Here is a 20584-nt window from a genome sequence, read left to right on the forward strand (position 1 = left end):
ATTGTGGCCTGATGAGACATCGTTTCTCAGTGTCATTAATCGACTTATTCTGGCTGTCAATGGACGTTCAGATCATGGCCTGGACGGGCGGACGCGATATCAACATGTTTTGTATGTCCACAGACGTCACTTGCTCAGTGGGGTGAGCTTTCTGCTTATGAGGGTTGGAATTTAAAGGTCTGGGTGTTTCCTTTTCAGAAAACGAAACACACCAATTCATCACAACAGTTTCCAGATAAACATGATGGACGTCATGTAGACTAATAAAATATGTTTAATAGGATTGAATTTGTATTCAACGTGATTAATTTAATACAAACATTAGAAATTTCCACAGTTATTCAAACAGCGAATAAGTTATATACAGAAAGCGACATTATTACTAACTTTGATCAACCTCGAGTTTAAGCACACTCAAAAAAAAAAAAAAAATACTAATAATAATATCGTTATAATCACTGAAGCTGTCTACTGTTACGAGCCGGGTTTGACTCTCGTCATCTAGCCTCTTCTTTCTATGTCATCTCTCCCTCCCTCTCTCTCCCCCAGCTGTCGGCTATCGCAATCTGGGTTCGCGCTGATTGCTACGGCACCTGATCCCCACTATGCCCTGATTACCCTCGCTATTTCTACCTGTTTGTTTCTGGGCTTTACTGCCAGATTATTACTCTATATGTCTGAACGCCGTCTCTCTGAGACCCTCTACCTGTTGCAAGATAAGTTTAGTCGTGTCAAGTGAAGTCTAGTCCTGTCGTGTTTATTGTCCGGTCCTGTCGTATTGCAAGTAACTGTCTAGAGTCTTCTTTGTCTGCCCAGTCATCCTGTTTTGTAATTTGTGATGTACTGCTTTTAGAAAATACAAGACATACTGTGTCATCATGGATTTATTATATAATTTAAGTTCAAAACAGCTTAATTTAAACAGTTTAATGTTACAGATTTTTCAAAGTTCACATTCATAATTTAGGCTAAGACAATTGTGTTATAATTACATTTACTTATTTAGCAGATGCTTTTATGTAAACGTCTCAAGCAATTATCATAAGTGCAAAAAATGTGTGTAGTACAATGTGAACTTCAAATTAGAAAGCTAGATTTGTACAGCAAAAGCAGAAGAGAAATATTATTATCATTATTATATTAAATCAGTTTAGGAGTGCTTATTTTTATGGTTGTAGATCAGTTAAATGCTGTGACTGACTATAACTAGAAAACTTTCCATTTGTGAACTAGTTATGCAGTGCAGTTGCCAATTAACCTGGCAACTGAGCTCACGGCAGTTCCCACAATGCCCCCGCCTGCGCCAGCACCTATTGACAAAGCATAACAGGACTTATTTTTGAAAACAAACATTAAACATTAATTATATTTAAAAAAATAATAAAAACAAAATCCAATTAAATTCTCAAAAGAGAATAATGGATTCACCTGCGGCTCCTGCAGTGCATATCAATGGTCCCACAGCTGCACCCACAGCTGCACCCACAGTGCCACCTACGGCACCTATAACAGTCTGAGCTGCAACAGGGATTCCAGCAGCACCTAATAAAATGAATGAAATTTTTACAAAATTAGTCATTCAAAATGAGACTTCCACTAGAATTTGTAGATGGATGCTGTCACTTAAATTCAAAGATCCTGATTAATTCAGTATAGGGTGGATTTTCATGATGTACCTGATGTCTAATGTGCACAATTCATTACAACTGTATGCAGCATTATGTATAAATAAAAAAAAAGTCAAAGACATATTTATTTTATCTCCAAGATTATCTTTAGGTCTTGGATTACATTTAGTAAGTAACCTTATAAGTGAGAAATAAAAATCTAAGGGCTTACCACCTTTTAAGATAAGAAGGTGTGGCCACAATCACCAATGTCTTTTCATCAACCTATACTACTTAAAGAAACAGTGTCACTTTAATTAAATACTAAACCCACCGCTTAAACAGCCCAGTTTATCTGAATTCATCCTAGGCCAAAGACAGCAGAGGTTTTTAGATATTGGCTCACCAACGGCTTGAAGAGCTGCCACCACGGATCCAGCTGCGATCCCTCCTCCGTTAGCCACAGCAGCAGTGGACATCAAACCGGAAGCAATAGAACCTGCAGCAATTCCACCTGCTGTGAATCCGGTCGCAGCTAGAACAGCAGGAGCTGCAACAACTGCTGCGACTATTGGTGTAAACATGGCATATTTGTAAAACCTTACTGGTTCAGTTGGATAGGGGAAAGTGGGGTAAGTTGAGCCAGTGGGTAAGTTGACCCACGCCCTGTATCTTGGCAACTGTTCACTTTTACTGTCATGTGACCATGTATTTTGGAATCACATCATTTCTGCCAGACTGTGAAAAGCAGAAACGCGTGGGAGGAGTGGAAGGCACCTATTTATTTTAAAAACTGTTTTTGACTCATCAAAGTAACATTTTAGCATAACAGACCTAATGGCTGTGACATCAAAGCAAATTTATTCAGGTTTAAAAATATTTATGATGCATATAGTATAGGTGATTTAGCAACATATAAAACCATGCTAATTATTTAGCTAAATATTAGCCAAAATTGGTAAGCTAGCTAGTTATTTGTTTCCTCAAAAATGCCTGATATAGGACAAAGTGAGCCAAATGCTGTGGGGCCAAGACTTTAACTTACCCCACCATAATTGTTACGAATCTGGTCGGTGTTCCGCGGTCCGCTCACCGCCAGATGTCACTCTCACCTTATCACACACAGACTGTTGCTCTACACCCCGGACTACATCTCCCATCACGCTGATTGCGTCAACACATGTGACCAATCAGCGGCACTATAAAGCCCCGGTCTTTTCCCATGCAAGCACGGAGTATTGTGATTGGTATTGTTGTCGTGAGTTCCTAGTTCCTAGTTCCTAGTTCCTGTGTTTTGTATTCTCGCCTGGCTTCCCCGTTTTGACTGTCTCGCCGCCTGCCCATTGGACTATTTCTCGTTTCTCGGATTAATCCCTACGTCTTGCCTTTGATATTCCTGTTTGTTGTTGTTTTGACCCTGCCTGTACGACCATGTCTTTGCCTCGTCCCATTAATAAAAGCTCGCAGATGGATCCGCTCGCCTCTCGTCTCACTCCCTCCGTTACAATAATGCACTGAAGTTAAGTTAAATCTGTGAAGAATAAACTGGTATTTTAATGTGATATTATGCAACTGGTTTAGTTTATCACATATACGTATTATTTGTAGTTTATTTGATGGGGACAGTGTACAAGTGCACCAAATCCTTCTCTGAGAACCAGAAGATGCTTTTCATCACATTATAATCAAATATATCTTTTTACCTGTAGTCCCTAATGGTCTGTTTGACACGGCAGAACAGCTACCATGCCAAGAATCGTTTGACTTAAATGTTTATTAGTTTCAGTGACATTTATTCTTTCATTCTAATTCAGTTTTTATTTAATTTTACTCAGCAAAGTCTCTGTTTAGTATGTTTTTGGGAAGGTTAAAACTGTGTTCAACATATTGTTTCAGAAATCCAAACAAAGATTGAAAATTAAACTTCATTTGGTTTTATTTTAAGTTAGCTTCAAGAAAAGAAATATGACTGTAAAATGAAATTTGATTACTATGTTAGTTTTTAAACGAGGTAAATTATTTTAAAAACTTCACATGGGTTTGAATCAGTCAGATGGTCAGTTTTCACCCAGATATTTGATCCTACCCACTGACTTGGGTCAACTTACCCCTAACCTGGGGCAAATTGATCCACAGGAACAATAAGCCATCATTTTAGAACCCTGAATTTTAGAATTTAGAATTCTGATAATTTAAAATGATAAGAAGCATCCTGAAATTGCTTTAGATACTTTCATAGTACTTCTGCCTCAGTTTACCTTATCTTGACGATCATATAAGTAAAAAAATGGCCCATCTTACCCCACTCTTCCCTAAATGTTTAAAAGCACATAAAACACTTAGCCTGTGTTAACATTTGTGTTGCAACAGTTCATTACATTGAAGCTTAAACCGCTTTTCCACTGTTGGGGCAAACCGGTGGCTTCTCGTAGTTTACTGATTCACACTGTACCGATCCGGCCTAGGCCGCACAGTTATGGTTTCGTTTTCCAAGCAAGCCCTGCTCACTGCTTTCCAGGTGGAGCTGGCTGATAATAGAACTCGAGGAGTCACGCAAGTAATTACATAAGGTATGAATGTAAACAGCGATCGTTTTGGTGAATGGTCAAATATTTCTGTTTATTTCGCTCAAAAAAAAAAAAAAAAAAAAAAAAAAAAAAAAAAAAAAAAAACTACAGTTGCCAGACAAAACACAATTGATCATTCCCAATTGGCGACATCGTTCAATTGGTTAGTTAACCGTGCTGAGAATTCTTGACCGAGAACGGTTTCTAATCTTGTACCGAACCGAGCTCAAGTGGAAACATAACTAAAAGCGTTTCTTACTGTTTTTAGAACCGTTCGGCTCGACGGTGGAAAAGAGGCTTATATTTTAATAAAATGTACATCAGCAAAACTTGAAAATCATGTCTTCTCTAGTGAAAAGACATTTAACGTTTTGTTTACCTGCTCCTGCACCAGCTGCGATCATTGTACCTTAGAAGAAAACAAACCATGTTAAACTTTGATTAATAAATATTAAAGATTCTGCAATATTTAGGCTACAGGTAGCTGTCTACTTACACGGGTCCATCTGCCAGACTGTGAAAATGCTTTCAGCTGGGATGCTTTGTGAGCTTTCTGCTTATGAGGGTTGGAATTTAAAGGTCTGGGTGTTTCCTTTTCAGAAAACGAAACACACCAATTCATCACAACAGTTTCCAGATAAACATGATGGACGTCATGTAGACTAATAAAATATGTTTAATAGGATTGAATTTGTATTCAACGTGATTAATTGAATACAAACATTCGAAATTTCCACAGTTATTCAAACAGCGAATAAATTATATACAGAAAGCGACATTATTACTAACTTTGATCAACCTCGAGTTTAAGCACACTCAAAAAAAATACTAATAATAATATCGTTATAATCACTGAAGCCGTCTACACTGTGAAATGAATCACTTACATTGTGCGTACATCTGCCTTTGTTGTTTATGATGAGAGAATTCAAGAGTTGCTCGCACTCAACTAAACTGATGAGTTTCAGCGATGACTCATATGAACGCTTCTGATTGGTTATTGCATTTCTAAGCTCAACAGAATTGTGTGTAATCAGTTATAATGCGCAACACTGTAAAATGCCTAGAAATAATTACTGTGCAACATGAGCAAATCGCATAATGCCGCAATCGACACTTTCTAATTTTAATTTAGATTTAATTTGTTTTGCAGGGGCATTTTTGTCCAATTTAGTGACTTTTTTCCCCGTGGCTAGGGGTAGGCCTTTTTTGCATCTTGAGTCTTCATATATAACAATATATGTACAGTTTATACTTGAATAGACAAAGTCAAATGTTGCAACAATTTATGCTTAAACAGACAAAGTGTAACCAATGCGGTCTCTGTGGCTCCCTCCATCTGCCGCCAGCGGGAACCATCTCCCGAATTCTAGCCTGGAGCAATATATCAACCTCTCCATCCGGGTGGATAATCTCATGAGAGCTCGTAAGCCTGGACTCCTTTCCACCGCCGTACCGCTGGCCGCGCCCAGCTCTGAGGCTTCTCCGGAACCGATGCAGCTAGGAGCCACGAAGCTAACTTTGGAGGAGAGGGAGAGGAGACTCCGTGGCAATCTATGCCTGTACTGCGGCCAGGCAGGCCACATCAGAGCCACATGTCCGACCCGACCGCCACGCCCGTCCACCTCGGTGAGTGTTCATAGATCTCTCACTAACTGTTGTCAATTACCTGTAACCATTGGATATGAAGATACTTTCATTAAGACCTCTGCCTTAATCGACTCTGGTGCTGCGGGAAATTTCATCGATGCAGATTTCGTTGCCGCTAATCGTTTGCCCACTCTCTCCTGTTCTCCCCTTGTCACAGTGGCCGCCCTCGACGGGCGACCACTAGGTACCGGGAAAGTTCAGCAAACCACTCAGGACCTCACCCTACTGATTGAACCGGCACACCAGGAGACCGTCCGATTCTTCATCATCTCATCACCACAGTCACCCGTCATACTAGGTTACCCCTGGCTCAACCTACATGAACCATCCATCGCCTGGGCCAACCGCACAGTCACCCGTTGGTCTCCGCACTGTCATCAATGTTGTCACCAACCCAGAACCACACTGCAGGAGGCATCCAGCACCCCCGCTCCGCGAAGTACAGTACCTACCATGTATCAGGATCTGCTTGAGGCCTTCAGTCGCACCAAAGCCACCCAGCTACCTCCACATCGCCCAGGTGACTGCGCCATTGACCTCGTCCCAGGAGCTACCCCTCCCCGGGGTCGCATCTTCCCGTTGTCACAAGCTGAATCCGAGGCGATGAACACGTACATTCAGGAGGAACTGGCTAAAGGCTTCATCTCTCCCTCCACCTCGCCGGCCTCAGCAGGTTTTTTCTTCGTGAAAAAAAAGGACGGGGGTTTACGACCCTGCATTGACTATCGTGGACTCAATGAGGTGACCATCAAGTATCGTTACCCACTCCCGCTCGTCCTGTCAGCCTTGGAACAGCTGCGCAGTGCCAAAATCTTCACCAAACTAGACCTACGCTCAGCCTACAATCTCATCCGAATCCGCGCAGGAGACGAGTGGAAGACGGCCTTCTCGACCACCTCTGGACACTATGAGTACCGGGTGATGCCCTTCGGACTGGCCAATAGTCCTTCCTACTTCCAGGCTTTCATTAATGAGACCTTCCGGGATATGCTGAATCGCTGGGTGATCGTTTATATCGATGATATCCTAATCTACTCCAGCACACTCACGGATCACATCCAGCACGTCAGATCGGTCCTACAACGCCTCATCGCCCACCAGCTCTACGCGAAAGAGGAGAAATGTGAGTTTCACCGCGACAAGGTCTCCTTCCTCGGTTACATCATCAGCTCAGAGGGAGTTGCCATGGACGAAAAGAAAGTTAACGCCGTCTTGAACTGGCCGCGCCCTGCCACACTGAAGGAACTTCAACGTTTCCTCGGCTTCGCTAACTTCTACCGGCGCTTCATTAGGCACTTCAGTACTGTAGCAGCTCCGCTTACGGCCATGATCAAGAAGGGGATCACCTGCCTCAGTTGGACTCAACCTGCCCTTCAGGCCTTCAGCGACCTCTGTCGTCGGTTCAGCTCAGCACCCATCCTCCATCACCCAGACCCAGATAAACCCTTCATTGTGGAAGTAGACGCTTCTAGTACCGGCGTAGGGGCCGTTCTCTCTCAACATCACGGCGATCCTCCCAAGATGTTCCCCTGCGCCTACTTCTCCCACAAGCTGAACCCTGCTGAGAGAAATTATGACGTGGGTAACCGTGAACTACTGGCCATAAAACTAGCTTTGGAGGAGTGGCGACATTGGCTCAAGGGTTCCAAACATCCGTTCACTGTGCTCACCGATCATAAGAATTTGGAATACTTACGGTCCACCAAGATGCTCAACCACCGCCAGGCAAGATGGGCACTGTTCTTCACCCGCTTTGATTTCCTTGTTACCTACCGCCCGGGCTCGCAAAATACCAAGGCTGACGCCCTCTCTCGCATCCATGAACCCGGTCAGGCAGCCATCTCGTCGGAACCTATTCTGCCTACTTCCATTATCGTCGCTCCCGTAGCCTGGGACGTCATGACTGAGATCACCAAGGCTCAGGTCCTGGATCCTCCTCCTGCCAACTGCCCAGCCGATCTCACCTACGTTCCCCCCAACCTACGACAGCAGCTCTCAGAAGTGCATTCTGTTCCCAGCTCAGGGCACCCAGGCATCGAGGCCACCCATCACCTGCTCAGCAACAAGTTCTGGTGGCCCACCATGCGACCGGATACCATCGACTTCGTTCGGAGGTGCGCCATCTGCAACATGTCCAAGGTACCGCGCCGTTTGCCTGCCGGTCTACTTCAGCCCCTGCCCGTGCCGCAACGCCCTTGGTCCCATATCGCCCTGGACTTCGTCACGGATCTACCACCCTCCAACGGGCACACCACCATTCTTTCTGTTGTGGACCGGTTCTCTAAAGGATGTCGCTTCATTCCACTCCCCAAGCTTCCCACGGCCATGGAGACAGCTGAATTGCTTTGCAACTGGGTCTTCAGACTCTATGGACTTCCTGAGGACATCATTTCCGACCGTGGGCCCCAGTTCACCTCACGACTCTGGGCTAGCTTCTTCCGTCTCCTGGGAGTCAACATTAGCCTAACCTCAGGATACCACCCCCAGGCCAATGGCCAGGCTGAGAGGCTGAACCAGGAGTTGACTCGCTTCCTCCGTTCCTATTGTCAAGACCGTCAGGAGGACTGGAGCCGTTTTTTGTTCTGGGCAGAGTACGCCCAGAACTCCCTACGCAAACCCGCCACTAATCTCACCCCTTTCCAGTGCATCCTTGGATTTCAGCCACCATTGTTCCCGTGGTCAGGAGAACCCTCCGAACTACCAGCAGTCAATTCCTGGTTCCAAAGCAGTGAGGAGACCTGGAACCAAGCCCACGTCCATCTTTGGGGGGCCATTCGTCACACCCAGTTACAAGCCAACCGCCGACGCCGGCCAGGTCACCCCTACGAACCTGAACAATGGGTCTGGCTCTCGACCCGGGACCTCCGACTCTGCCTACCCAGCAAGAAACTTAGTCCCAGGTACGTGGGTCCATTCAAAGTAGTCAAACAAATAACTCCTGTATCATTTCGTCTTGAACTTCCACCTGAATACCGTATCTCACCAACGTTTCATGTTTCCTTGCTCAAGCCCGCTGGCCCACCAGAAGGAGAGGAGGACCTAGACGAGACCGCTCCGCAGGGACCTCCCCCCATCCTCATCGACGGCGAGGAGGTGTATCGAGTAAACACCATCCTGGACTCCTGACGCCGGAGAGGTCAGATCGAATACTTGGTCGACTGGGAGGGCTTCGGCCCTGAAGAAAGATCTTGGGTCGTCTCCGGAGACATCCTAGACCCCTCCCTCACCACAGACTTTCACTCCAATCACCCAGATCGACCAGCGCCCCGCGGAAGGGGCAGACCCCGGCGTCGGGCACCTCCTCGCGCCAGGAGTCGCTCGCGGGGGGCTCTGTAACCAATGCGGTCTCTGTGGCTCCCTCCATCTGCCGCCAGCGGGAACCATCTCTCGAATTCTAACACTACACTACCCATCAGCCCCGTACCTGGGATGCACGCTTCCGGTTCCGGGTCGCGGGAGCACTTCCGGCCATTTATAGAACTCTCCCGCGGGCTTTCCCTCGCGAAGTTTTGACTAGTTTAACCTATCAATCCTGAGCGTTCCCCTTGTATTCTTGTTTTTCTCGTTGCCGACCGGACTGTTTGTACTCTTTTTTACGCTACTATTTACGCTTAAATAGACAAAGCCATATAACAAAACCCTAACTACATAACAGAACGGTTATGGACAACTTCCCCTATTTATTAAACGTTGCAACCTTTTTACAAGATGTAATATAAGTCTCAGGTGTCCTCAGAATGTGTGAATGAAGTTTCTGCTCAAAACACCCCACAGATAATTTTTAATATCATTTTGAAAATGTCTAATTTGAGTGGAAGCAGAAAACACTGTTTTCATACATGTCCCTTTAAATGCCAATGAGTTTTCTGCTCCCCACCCCCTTTTCTAGAACAAGGCTGTGACTTCACAGCTCATACCTCAGATACTTGGTTTTGATTATCATGTCTATCCCACTGAAATCATGTGTTTTGAAGCCATATCAGTTTAAACTTCTGCTAAAAGGTTTTCTGAGAGCACACATCCGAAGCGAATGCATAGAAATGTTAAAATTATACGATTTTTTCAAACCATCACACAGTTTAGACAGTATGGCAAAAACACTGATCATAAACAAAATTATCTTGAAAAGTTTTTCTTTCTTTTTTTTTTTCTTTCTGCTTATGAGGATTGGAATTTTCTGCTTATGAGGGTTAGAATTTAAAGGTCTGGGTGTTTCCTTTTCAGAAAACGAAACACACCAATTCATCACAACAGCTTCCAGATAAACATGATGGGCGTCATGTAGACTAATAAATTTTTTTTAATTTGACTGAATTTGTATTCAACGTGATTAATTTATTACAAACATTTGAAATTGCTAATTGTGCATGTGCAGTATGAATATCATCACTGTAGCTCATTTCTGATTAAAGGAGGGAGTCATGTTTATGTCAGTGTTTTGGAAATGAAAGCTAAGGTATTTGTTTATCCATAAACCTAAGTATGTCACATAACCTGCTTTCTGGTCAGATGGGTGAATTGTAATAGAGAAGATGAAAGAAAACTGCCACATACTGACAGAAATACACAACAAATTTCCAATGTGGAAATCTGACAGTTGAAGTATGCAAAGTGTGCAGTGAATTATGGTGAATTACACAAAATTAGTTTACGATAACTAAAGAAAGGACTGAATGAGACTATTTGTTTTTTGTTGTTTTCGTTTTATTGGTATAAGGAGCACCCTTACCTTTCACACACTAAACTGCTGATAGAGATATTCCAATGTGAAGCTGATCAGTTAGATTACAGTGGATAAATAGCAAAAGATATTTGATAAATGCATTAATGTGGCAGAAATTGTTACAAAGTACAGTTGCCAGCCATGCTGGCAATGGCACCCACAGCAGCTCCCACAGCACCCACGATGACTTGACCTGCTGCAGGGATTCCAGCAGCACCTGATGAGAAGTATCACAGTTGTAAGGGCATAAAGGAGTTTTATTGTTAAACTGGTTACAGAGGATTTTAATGCCAGATATCTGACTCACCTAAGCCTTGAAGAGTTGCAACCACAGATCCAGCTGCAACCCCTCCTCCGTTAGCCACAGCGGCAGCTGACATCATAGAGGCGGCATAAGAACCTGCAGCAATTCCACCCGCAGTGAAACCGGCCGCTGTTAAAACAGCAGGAGCTGCAACGACTGTTGCGACTGTTGGTGCAATCACAGTATATTTAAATAACTAGTAGCAGTTAGTTCAGGTGGATCAAATTCCATTAAATCTTTATATATTCTACTAAAACATTTTGGTAACACATTGCTCCAATTATGCATCAATGCATTAACTTTCATTTACTAACAATGAACCAGTGTTGGGGGTAACACATTACAAGTAACGTGAGTCAAGTATCAGATTACTTTTTTCAAGTATTTAGTAAAGTACTGCTTTACTCTTAAATTTACAAGAAATACTTTTTTAAATAGGTAACGCATTACTTTGTTTTCCTATTTATTCACTGACAGCTCTCCTGTCCCCGTGTTCAGAAAAATTGGGAGTAAGAAGCAGACCAGAGGCACTTCCTTTGCCTCTAAGGCTTATTAATTTCATTTTTAGTGTGAAAGGGCCTTTACAGTTGCCAAAAATAAGACCAGGCGAGAAAAAGTAATGCAAAAGTAGTGCAATGCATTACTTTCCATACAAAGTAAATCAATTTTTTAAATAACTTTTTTATGTAGTAACACAATATTGTAATCCTCAACACTGCAATGAGCAATGCATTTGTTACAGCGTTTATTATTTTTTTATTAATGTTGCATATAAAATACAACTGTTCATTAAATAACATTAACAAACACAACTTTCGATTTTACTCATGTATTATTAAAAACTGACAGTAACATTAAGTTAGTATTTTTCTTTGTTAGTTTAACTATTTAGGCTTAACTAATATTAACAAGTGGAACATTCGTGTTAAGTTTTTTTTTAATATTTACAAAATTAACTAAAGTAGTACGTTTCTATATTTTTTTACCTGCTGCTGCACCACCACATGCAAAAAGCGTAACTAGAGGATAAATGGGAAAAACATTTGTCAATTGTTGAAAAACAACATTTAAGATTATACATTTATATTAGAAGATACTTACGGGGATCCATCTTGGATCCTGCTAAAGCACACAGACTGGATATTCTGATATGCTCGAAGCCCTCGTACAGTTTGTGGCACGGGTCGTTCTTCTTAATAGCTCAGTGGGAGGATGCTTCTCAACAAAGGAAACCGAAACCAACCAGAGAGGAACTTTAGACAAACATTGGAAGAGGACAGATCGATCCTATTGTTCTAATTCATCAGTTTGCTTACGGCTTAACCTATACCGACCGGTTTATGTAGTTCAACAAGGACAAAACATGCATTAGCACCTTCAGACCTGAATTTTTTTCACCGGACAAAAAAAAAAAAAAGTCCTCTTGATATTTGCTCTTCTCCAACATATAAATGAGTCTAAAAAAAAAAAAAATTTGTGCAAAATCATTTTTATTAGATTTTTCTCATGTCCACTACAATGGACGCCAGGACTGAATAAAAAAAAAATCCGCATATTTTAACCATACATAATAAGTAGAGTTTGTGCACTATAGTTGAACTAGTGTTTAAGATTTTGAACAGAATACATATCGTAAGAATGAACAATGCCATAAGAATGTGGAAAAAAAGGTAAGATGATATGAAGTCTCAAAAAACTTGTTTTTTGGTTGAAGTGGGTGAATCTGAGTATATGTATAAATGTCTTTGTGTGTATATGTATGGGTTTATGTGTACTTGCTGATTGTTTTGATAAATATATGATTGTGTGCATTATAGCATCAAGGCATCGGTGTGTGTGGAGGGGGTGTGAGTGTTGCTGTGTATTCACTGATCTCACATCCACTATGGCTGTTTCTCAATAAAACCAATGAAAAATTGACCTACAGATTATAGTCACTCTGAAGACATAAATGAAATCATATTAATATTAATTGCATTAATTAACATCAGTGTTCATAAAACATTGACACTTGAATTTGTACTTCTTGATTAGCTTTGAAATGCTTGCACAAATTTCTCAATCTGTTATACAACTAATTCATGAGGTTCCTGCTAAGACCTGATGTCCATTGCGATGGACAGTAAATTAAAAAAAAATCCTGTGTTCTGCAACTCTGACAGATCTTCAAAATAACTTTACATATAATTTTTTTCTAGTCTTAATTTTACAACCGGTGCAAGTTGATGAGTCTACCATTAACATAATTCTGCATATAAAAGGTAAAATATGAGGTTCCTCCTCTTCCTGTCTAGTTGGTTATCATGTCTCTCTTTTGTGATATCTGTAGCTCAATCAGAATAAGTTAGGAGTAAGATCTTCATTGTAATTGGTTGATCAGGGACCAATCAGTGACCAGGCATTGCTCATATTTTAAAAACATAACATTTTATTGGTTTAAACAAAAAATCATGTGATGTCCATTTCAATGGACGCAGGGTCTGAAAGGGTTAGACAATTAAGAATAACAACAATCGCCTGGGTGCGATGGGCTATCCTCCGAATTTTATAAATCTTTTATCGCTGAATTGTCCCCTTTTTTATTAAAAGTCTTTATAGAATCCATTGAAAATGAATGCCTCCCCACTTCTCTGACCCAAGGAATAACAGTCCTAATTCCTAAACCAAACAAGGACAAATTATTTTTAGATAATTGGCGCCCAATTTGTTTACTTAACAACGATTATAAAATTTTAGCTCTCTTATTGGCTAGAAGATTACGGTCTGTTTTGGACTCCATCATAGATGAAACACAATCAGGCTTCATGAACAAAAGGCATATAGGAAATAACATTAGGCTCATTTTAGATATTTTAGATTACCCAGAAATGGTAGAGGAGGGTGGGCTCATGCTGTTTGTAGATTTCTACAAAGCATTTGACACCGTTGAACATCCATTCATTTTACAGTCTCTTAAAAAATTCGGTTTTGGTGTTTTTTTTTTCCTCAGCTATTAAAAGTCTATATAACAATAGTAATAGCTCAATTAGACTAACAGGTGGTATGTCTCCCAGGTTCAGTGTCTCTAGAGGCATCCGACAAGGGTGCCCGGCTTCGCCTTACCTCTTTCTATTGGTAGCCCAGCTTTTGTCTGATCATATTAAATCAAGTGAAATAAACGGCATCAATATATTAGGTAGAGAGCTTATTATATCTCAACTGGCGGACGATACCACTCTCTTTCTTAGAGATGAAAATCAAGTCTCTGTTGCAATAAATACTATAGAAAAATTTTCCATGGCCTCTGGCTTAAGGCTGAATATCAATAAGTGTGAAATCATGTCCATTAAGGACTGCATGAAATCTTCCATTTGTAGTATTCCAATCAAAAATGAACTTGTTCACTTAGGTATCACAATTACCAAGGACCAACAAAAGAGGGCTTCATTGAACTTCAACCCTATTATTCAAAGAACTAAAAAAAAGCTGAACCAATGGCTGTTACGGGATCTCTCCCTCAGAGGCAGAACCCTACTGTCTAAGGCAGAAGGTTTATCACGGTTGACATATCCAGCTCTATCTCTGTATGTGACCAAAAAACATATTACTGAGATTGACAAGCTACTCTTTAACTTCTTATGGAAAAATAGAACTCATCATGTGAAGAAATCTGTTCTAACAAATGACTATGAAAAGGGTGGATTAAATTTTATTGATTTCTGTACTCTTAATAATACTTTTAAAGTAAATTGGTTAAAACATTTCTTTAAAAACCCTAATTCTATTTGGAATGTCATACCCTGTCATATTCTGTCAAAACTGGGTGGGTTGAGCTTTTTCTTATCCTGTAATTACAATATTGATAAAGTCCCGATAAAAATGTCATCCTTTCACCACCAGGCCTTCCTTTCATGGTCTCTATTTTTTTAAGCATAACTTTTCGCCCAACAAATATTATATATGGAACAACAAAGACATACTGTTTAAACACAAATCTTTATTTATTGATTACTGGTTTAATAATAACATTATTTTTGTTGACCAGTTATTTAACAGGGATGGTTGTCTTTACTCTTATAGTGAGTTTCTAGAAGAATACAAAATTCCTGTGTCTCCTGGAGATTATGCCAAAGTCTTTGGAGCAATTTCTTCTGGTGTCTGCATGTTATTTAGAGCTCAACCAAGATTGGACACACAACAACTAACCTTGTTATCACTGACTGACACTTCTGTTGGTAAGATTTGTTTTCCCTGTAACAATGGAAAGAACAATAAACTAATTAGATCCTTGTTCAAAACAGATATTATCACAGTCCCATATGTGGTTCCATACTGGAATAAATTTGTGCAAAACATTGACTGGAAGAAGGTCTGGCTCTTACCCAGCCGATACCTGCTGACCAACAAAATTAGAGAAATATCATTTAAAATAATTCATAAGTTTTACCCGTCTAATGATCATATTGTTAAAAAATTTAAAAAAGATATTGATGTAATGTGTACTTTTTGTTCTGTGAATGTTGAAACAGTTACCCATTTGTTTTGGCACTGCCCCTTTGTCCAAAGCTTCTGGTCTGACATTTGTATTTTTTTATTGCTGAAAAAATTGAGAAAGATTTCAAGTTATTTTGGAAGGATGTTCTTTTTGGCCTTTATGACCTCAACAGAACTAAAACTATGCCTAATGAAACTTTCATTATTAATCTCATTATTCTGTTGGCAAAATATTACATTCATAAATGTAAGTTTGCGCATTCAAAAACATCTTTTTTTGCTTTTAACAATGAGGTCAAGCAATATATCAACTCGATTAAGCATTCCCTTAATCAAAAGGCAACAAAAACTGTGAATGTTTGTAAACACTTTGATATCTTTTTGTAAATTCGTACTTCCCCTGGCAAAATGTGATGATGTGAGTCTTTATGTGAGTGTTTATGTTAAAACACCTGCAATGTTGGAAAATGCACATTTTGTTATTTTTATAATGGAGATTAACATTCCTGTAAATTGTGCAATTGTTGAATAAAGCACTTATAAAATAAAAAAATAAAATAAAAAAAATTAAGAATAACAACACTGAGAGAGAGAAAATGACTTAGTTAATAGAAATGCGACGAGAGCGACAACTGCTGATCAGATTGTAGTATTGCAGGCGAGAAAGTGGCAGGTAGTAAATAGCCACAAACTGTATCCGCACAGAAATACTCAACAAATGACAGATATTCACCTTCAGAAGTCACCTTCATTTTGTAGTGCTTTATTAATTAGAGATTGTTTCAAAGCAGCTTAAAAGCATTAAACAGGAAAGTAACGGAATTGGTAAAGCCAACTTTAAATATAAGACAAAACCAAATTCTACTGTAAAGATCTAAGTATGAAATTCAAGGACACAATTAATTTGTATTACAATTTCTTGCATTTATACTGAAAGGCAATACTCTGCAATCTTGCACAACACAACATGTTTTAATTGTTTAATAAAAAAAATGATCTTCAATCACAGGATCACTTTGCTATAACAGTGGTCCTTATTTTGGCATAAGCTCTTTGGTCTCCGGCAAACTCATCTCTGTCTCATCCCCTTCTTCAGATCCATCGTCTTCATCGTCGGATGAAGGTGGACTATCGGAATGAGAGAAAAAAATCTGCCACTCCGCCTACAACAGCTCCTGCTGCTCCACCCACAGCTGCCACGGCTGCTGTTGCACCTGCAGACAGCCCAGCAGCACCTGGCCAGGAAGAACAATCTTTTATGTTTGGGTGAACTATTCCTTAAAAAAAAAGGACATAGGCGCTTAAACTTTTAATAAAATATACCTGCAGATTGAAGGACAGCGACCAAACTTCCCGCAGCCACACCTCCACCGTTGGCGATGGCTGCTGATGACATCATGCTGGCAGCCAGAGAACCTCCTGCTATACCAGCGGAGGTGAATCCAGCCATGGTAAGCGCCACCGGGGCCAACGCAACCGTACCAACTAATGGAGATAAACACAAATAATTCTCTTATGTACAACTGATTTGCTTTCATTTAAAGAAAATAATCCTCGGAACACCTTTACCTGCCCCAGCTGCGACCCCGATTATGGTGAACAGTTCTGAAAATTGATAAAACTGATTAAAACACTGCAGAATTTATTTGTAACAAACTCTATCCACCTTTCAACGCGAAAGTAAGTCTATGGCCGAGACTTCCAGTTCATTAGCCTATAGTGAAATAACGAGAAGAATAACAACTTGCAGTAAACGCTAAAACTGTCTGCACTACAAATGAGTGTGTCAATTAAGATAAAACATTAATATAATATGGTAAGACACACCAATTTGCAATATCAAGCAGCAAAACAAGATGGTTTGTACAGCTAAAAATAGCTGGATGCAGATGAGACCGGAAGCCAGACACATAAAAATTACAAATGGTCACGCCCGCCCTTACTGGAAAAATAAGGTGGATACAAACCCAAAATATTTTTGGAATTCTTTTTTTAATTGTTCATTGGTTTCTGGCTAACAAATATTGCATTTAAATAAGAAAGACACATTAGGATATTACGGTGGCCGAGAAGTGCAAATCGCAATTCTGAAAACAAAATAACAAATTGCGAACGCAAATCTAAAAAACAAAATAACAATTCCGAAAACATTACAACAAGTTAGAAAACACAACAACAAATCAGATAAACCGGAAAAGGTAGGTATAGGGTTGCCAGCTTTTAAGTTCAGCTTGGAGTGAGATTTTTTTGTTTTGTTTTTTTGTTTGGAGGGGGGCGATCTCGATTGCATGTCTATTTATATGTATATACTGTACATATAAGGGGATAAAAGTGCAGCTGAATGCCTTTTTTAGCACCATTTTAAACTTGGTTTAAATTCAGTATTTGCTTGCATTCATTGTGTGTACTCATACAAGTATCATTAAAAAAGGATGCAAGTATGTGTTATTAACTTTTTCACATTTAAAAATATAGTGTTTAATCATTTCTAAATATTTATTCAAATGAAAAGCTTAAAAATAAGTAAGTTAGTATGATCTGCAATATTCTAGATACATTTATATATAGTGTAGAGAGCCATACAAGTACCTAGTGGGTAAACCACAGCTTTTCAAATGAAAATGATTTTGTTTTTGTTTTTTTGCCGACCACTAAATGACTCTAATTTGCCTCTTTGCATTGGAATTTAAAACCCTTTTCTCTATTTAACCTTAAATACTACACTAATTTTAATATAAGATATATATATATATATATATATATATATATATATATATATTTTTTTTTTTCCCCTAAGTCATGGACCATAATTATTGGACAAATAGTATTTAGTACTAAATGATCTCCTTAAAATATGCGAGGGTATTTTTAATACAGCGGCTTTGGGACTAACGGTAAATTTGGCACAGTTCTCTTCTGACTGCCTTTACCAAAAGCCTGTTTTCGAAATTGCTGTTGTTTTTTTCTGAATTGTTATTTTATTTTTTAGATTTGCGTTGGCGTTTGTAATTTTATTTTTTTCAGAATTGTGATTTGTTTTGCACTTCTCGGCCACCGTATAAGGCTATTTGCTACTTTTAGCCAATTTATCAGTAAAATAGGGGAAGAAAGCCTGTATAAGGTATTCAGTGTAATGTAAATAATATGTTTTCTTCTTTTTAAATATTAGTCACGATTTTAAACATGCCATTAGCTTATTTTACACCATTTTGCAGTGTAAATACTAAACAAAATACAACCCCTAATTCATATCTGATCGAATATTTATGTTGTTGAAACACCGGACTCCGGTGGAGTTGAAACCGCAGATAGCACTGATTTAGCATTTTACCTCACGCTAGCCCATATCTATATCTTACCAGAAGCAAACGTTTGCGCTACTTACTGCGTTTCATGATTTAAAAGATCGTACAGAACGGTGTTTTCACACAAAAGAATTTGTACCGCTGTAATATATGCTTCACAAGAAGTAATGACGTAACAAAACCGAAACTTAACCAGAGCCGGAAATCACATGGAGTCAGTGACACCAACATCCTAGAAATAACTAGGATCGCAAAACGGAAAAGCAGATCTGAATGGAAATATTTCTGCACTAGCATCCTAACAAACTGCTGTTGTGTGGAAATAGAGGTGATTGTCTATGTCTTCTTGAACATGTTTAATAAATATCAACTATGGAAATATTTTAGCATTCCTTATCATCTTAATGGTGGCTGTCACATGACCTAGATATGCTAAAGGCTGACCACACTGTAACAAGTGTTTGTTATGGTAATGCCTCCTGAGCTGAGGCAGTCAGCTGATGAGTTAACCAGAATGTAGCAGAATCACACACATCTATTGTATTGTCTTTGTCAGTATATATTCCTTTTTGATTGGACTGAAGCAACCAGCAAGTTTTTATGTAGCCAAAACACTGACACCCAAGAACACTTGAAAATAAAGCTTTTGTATAAGTTATTAAATTCCTACATTTTTACATTTACATTTAGACATTTAGCAGACGCTTTTATCCAAAGCGACTTACAAAAGAGGACAATGGAAGCAATCAAAATCAACAAAAGAGCAATAACATGCAAGAAAAATAAAATAATAATAATAAAAAATAAAATAAAATAAAATAATTTGTAACCTGGCTGCCTTAAAAGTTCAGTTAACTCCAAAAAAGTTTATTCAACTTGAAATGTTAAATTATACTAAGTGACAACTTAGATATTTGAATTGAATCAACTTAAAATTTTAAGGCAGCTGGGTTACTTACCCATCTGTTAAGTTTAGCAAACACATATACTAAGTTGTTACTTAGTACAACTTAACATTTCAAGTTGAATAAACTCATTTTAGTTGACTGAACTTAAAATTTGAAGGCAGCAGGGTAACAAATTATTTCAAGCTGACTCAACAAATTGTGTTTTTTATTTTTTACAGTGTAGGTATAGCAGGGTTGCCAACTTTTAAGTTCAGCTTGGAGTGAGATTTTTTTGTTTGTTTTGTTTTGTTTTGTTTGGAGGGGGGCGATCTCGATTGCATGTCTATTTGTATGTATATACTGTTCATATAAAGGGATAAAAGTGCAGCTGAATGCCTTTTTAGCACCATTTTAAATTCAGTATTTGCTTGCATTCATTGTGTGTACTTATACAAGTATCAAAAGGATGTAAATTATTAACTTTTTCAATTTCACATTTAAAAATATAGTGTTTAATCATTTCTAAATATTTATTCAAATGAAAAACTTAAAAATAAGTAAGCTAGTATGACCTGCAATATTCTAGATGTATATGTACATTTAGTAAAAAGCCATACAAGTACCTGGTGGGTAAACAATGGCATTACAAATGAAAATGATTATTATTATTTATTTTTTTTTGCCAACCACTAAATGACTCTAATTTGCCTAATTTAAAACACTTTTCTCTATTTAACCTTAAATACTACACTAATTTTAATATAATATAATATAATATAATATAATATAATGGACGAGACATCTGTCAGCAGAGTCGTGAAATTTCGGAGATGGTCTTAAAGTAGCTCAGTTTAAATGTATTGTATGAATTGCCCTTAATATATATTCAGTGTAATATAAATAATACGCTTTCTTCTTTTTAAATATTAGTCACGATTTTAAACATGCCATTAGCTTATTTTACACCATTTTGCAGTGTAAATACTAAATAAAATACAACCCCATATATGACAAAAGACAAAGACAATAATGTGTTTAACACATTTTAAACATTAATTCTAGACTCTT

General features: G+C 39.0%; 3 protein-coding genes across 7 annotated transcripts; all 3 read right to left on the bottom strand.

Annotated features, from left to right (window-relative positions):
• Positions 1-376: 376 nt before the first annotated feature.
• LOC127175519 (interferon alpha-inducible protein 27-like protein 2A) lies at positions 377-5134 on the bottom strand. 2 transcript variants are annotated; one of them, XM_051126635.1, is made up of 6 exons: positions 5062-5134; positions 4671-4766; positions 4554-4583; positions 2014-2106; positions 1429-1542; positions 377-1310 (listed from the first exon to the last, which is right to left on the bottom strand). In XM_051126635.1, exons 2-6 carry the CDS (start codon positions 4678-4680, stop codon positions 1234-1236), a joined length of 324 nt encoding a protein of 107 aa, XP_050982592.1. In that variant the 5' UTR covers positions 4681-4766; positions 5062-5134; the 3' UTR covers positions 377-1233. The 2 variants fall into 2 exon arrangements, with proteins under 2 accessions (XP_050982592.1, XP_050982591.1); XM_051126634.1 differs by having other exon boundaries at positions 458-1310; positions 2014-2175.
• A 5394-nt stretch (positions 5135-10528) lies between these two features.
• LOC127175520 (interferon alpha-inducible protein 27-like protein 2A) lies at positions 10529-12161 on the bottom strand. Of its 2 annotated transcripts, XM_051126637.1 has the most exons (4): positions 11953-12160; positions 11838-11870; positions 10855-11016; positions 10529-10764 (listed from the first exon to the last, which is right to left on the bottom strand). In XM_051126637.1, exons 1-4 carry the CDS (start codon positions 11960-11962, stop codon positions 10667-10669), a joined length of 303 nt encoding a protein of 100 aa, XP_050982594.1. In that variant the 5' UTR covers positions 11963-12160; the 3' UTR covers positions 10529-10666. The 2 variants fall into 2 exon arrangements, with proteins under 2 accessions (XP_050982594.1, XP_050982595.1); XM_051126638.1 differs by lacking the exon at positions 11838-11870 and having other exon boundaries at positions 11953-12161.
• Positions 12162-16066: 3905 nt separating this feature from the next.
• On the bottom strand, positions 16067-18943 carry LOC127174991 (interferon alpha-inducible protein 27-like protein 2A). 3 transcript variants are annotated; one of them, XM_051125761.1, is made up of 4 exons: positions 18710-18869; positions 16894-16929; positions 16648-16809; positions 16067-16577 (listed from the first exon to the last, which is right to left on the bottom strand). In XM_051125761.1, the coding sequence occupies exons 1-4, from the start codon at positions 18717-18719 to the stop codon at positions 16453-16455; spliced, it is 333 nt and encodes a 110-aa protein (XP_050981718.1). In that variant the 5' UTR covers positions 18720-18869; the 3' UTR covers positions 16067-16452. The 3 variants fall into 3 exon arrangements, with proteins under 3 accessions (XP_050981718.1, XP_050981719.1, XP_050981721.1); XM_051125762.1 differs by having other exon boundaries at positions 16067-16559; positions 18710-18867; XM_051125764.1 differs by lacking the exon at positions 16894-16929 and having other exon boundaries at positions 18710-18943.
• Between the last annotated feature and the right edge of the window lie 1641 nt (positions 18944-20584).

Source organism: Labeo rohita, chromosome 13 (assembly GCF_022985175.1).
Source record: "Labeo rohita strain BAU-BD-2019 chromosome 13, IGBB_LRoh.1.0, whole genome shotgun sequence".
Taxonomy (NCBI): Eukaryota; Metazoa; Chordata; class Actinopteri; order Cypriniformes; family Cyprinidae; genus Labeo; species Labeo rohita.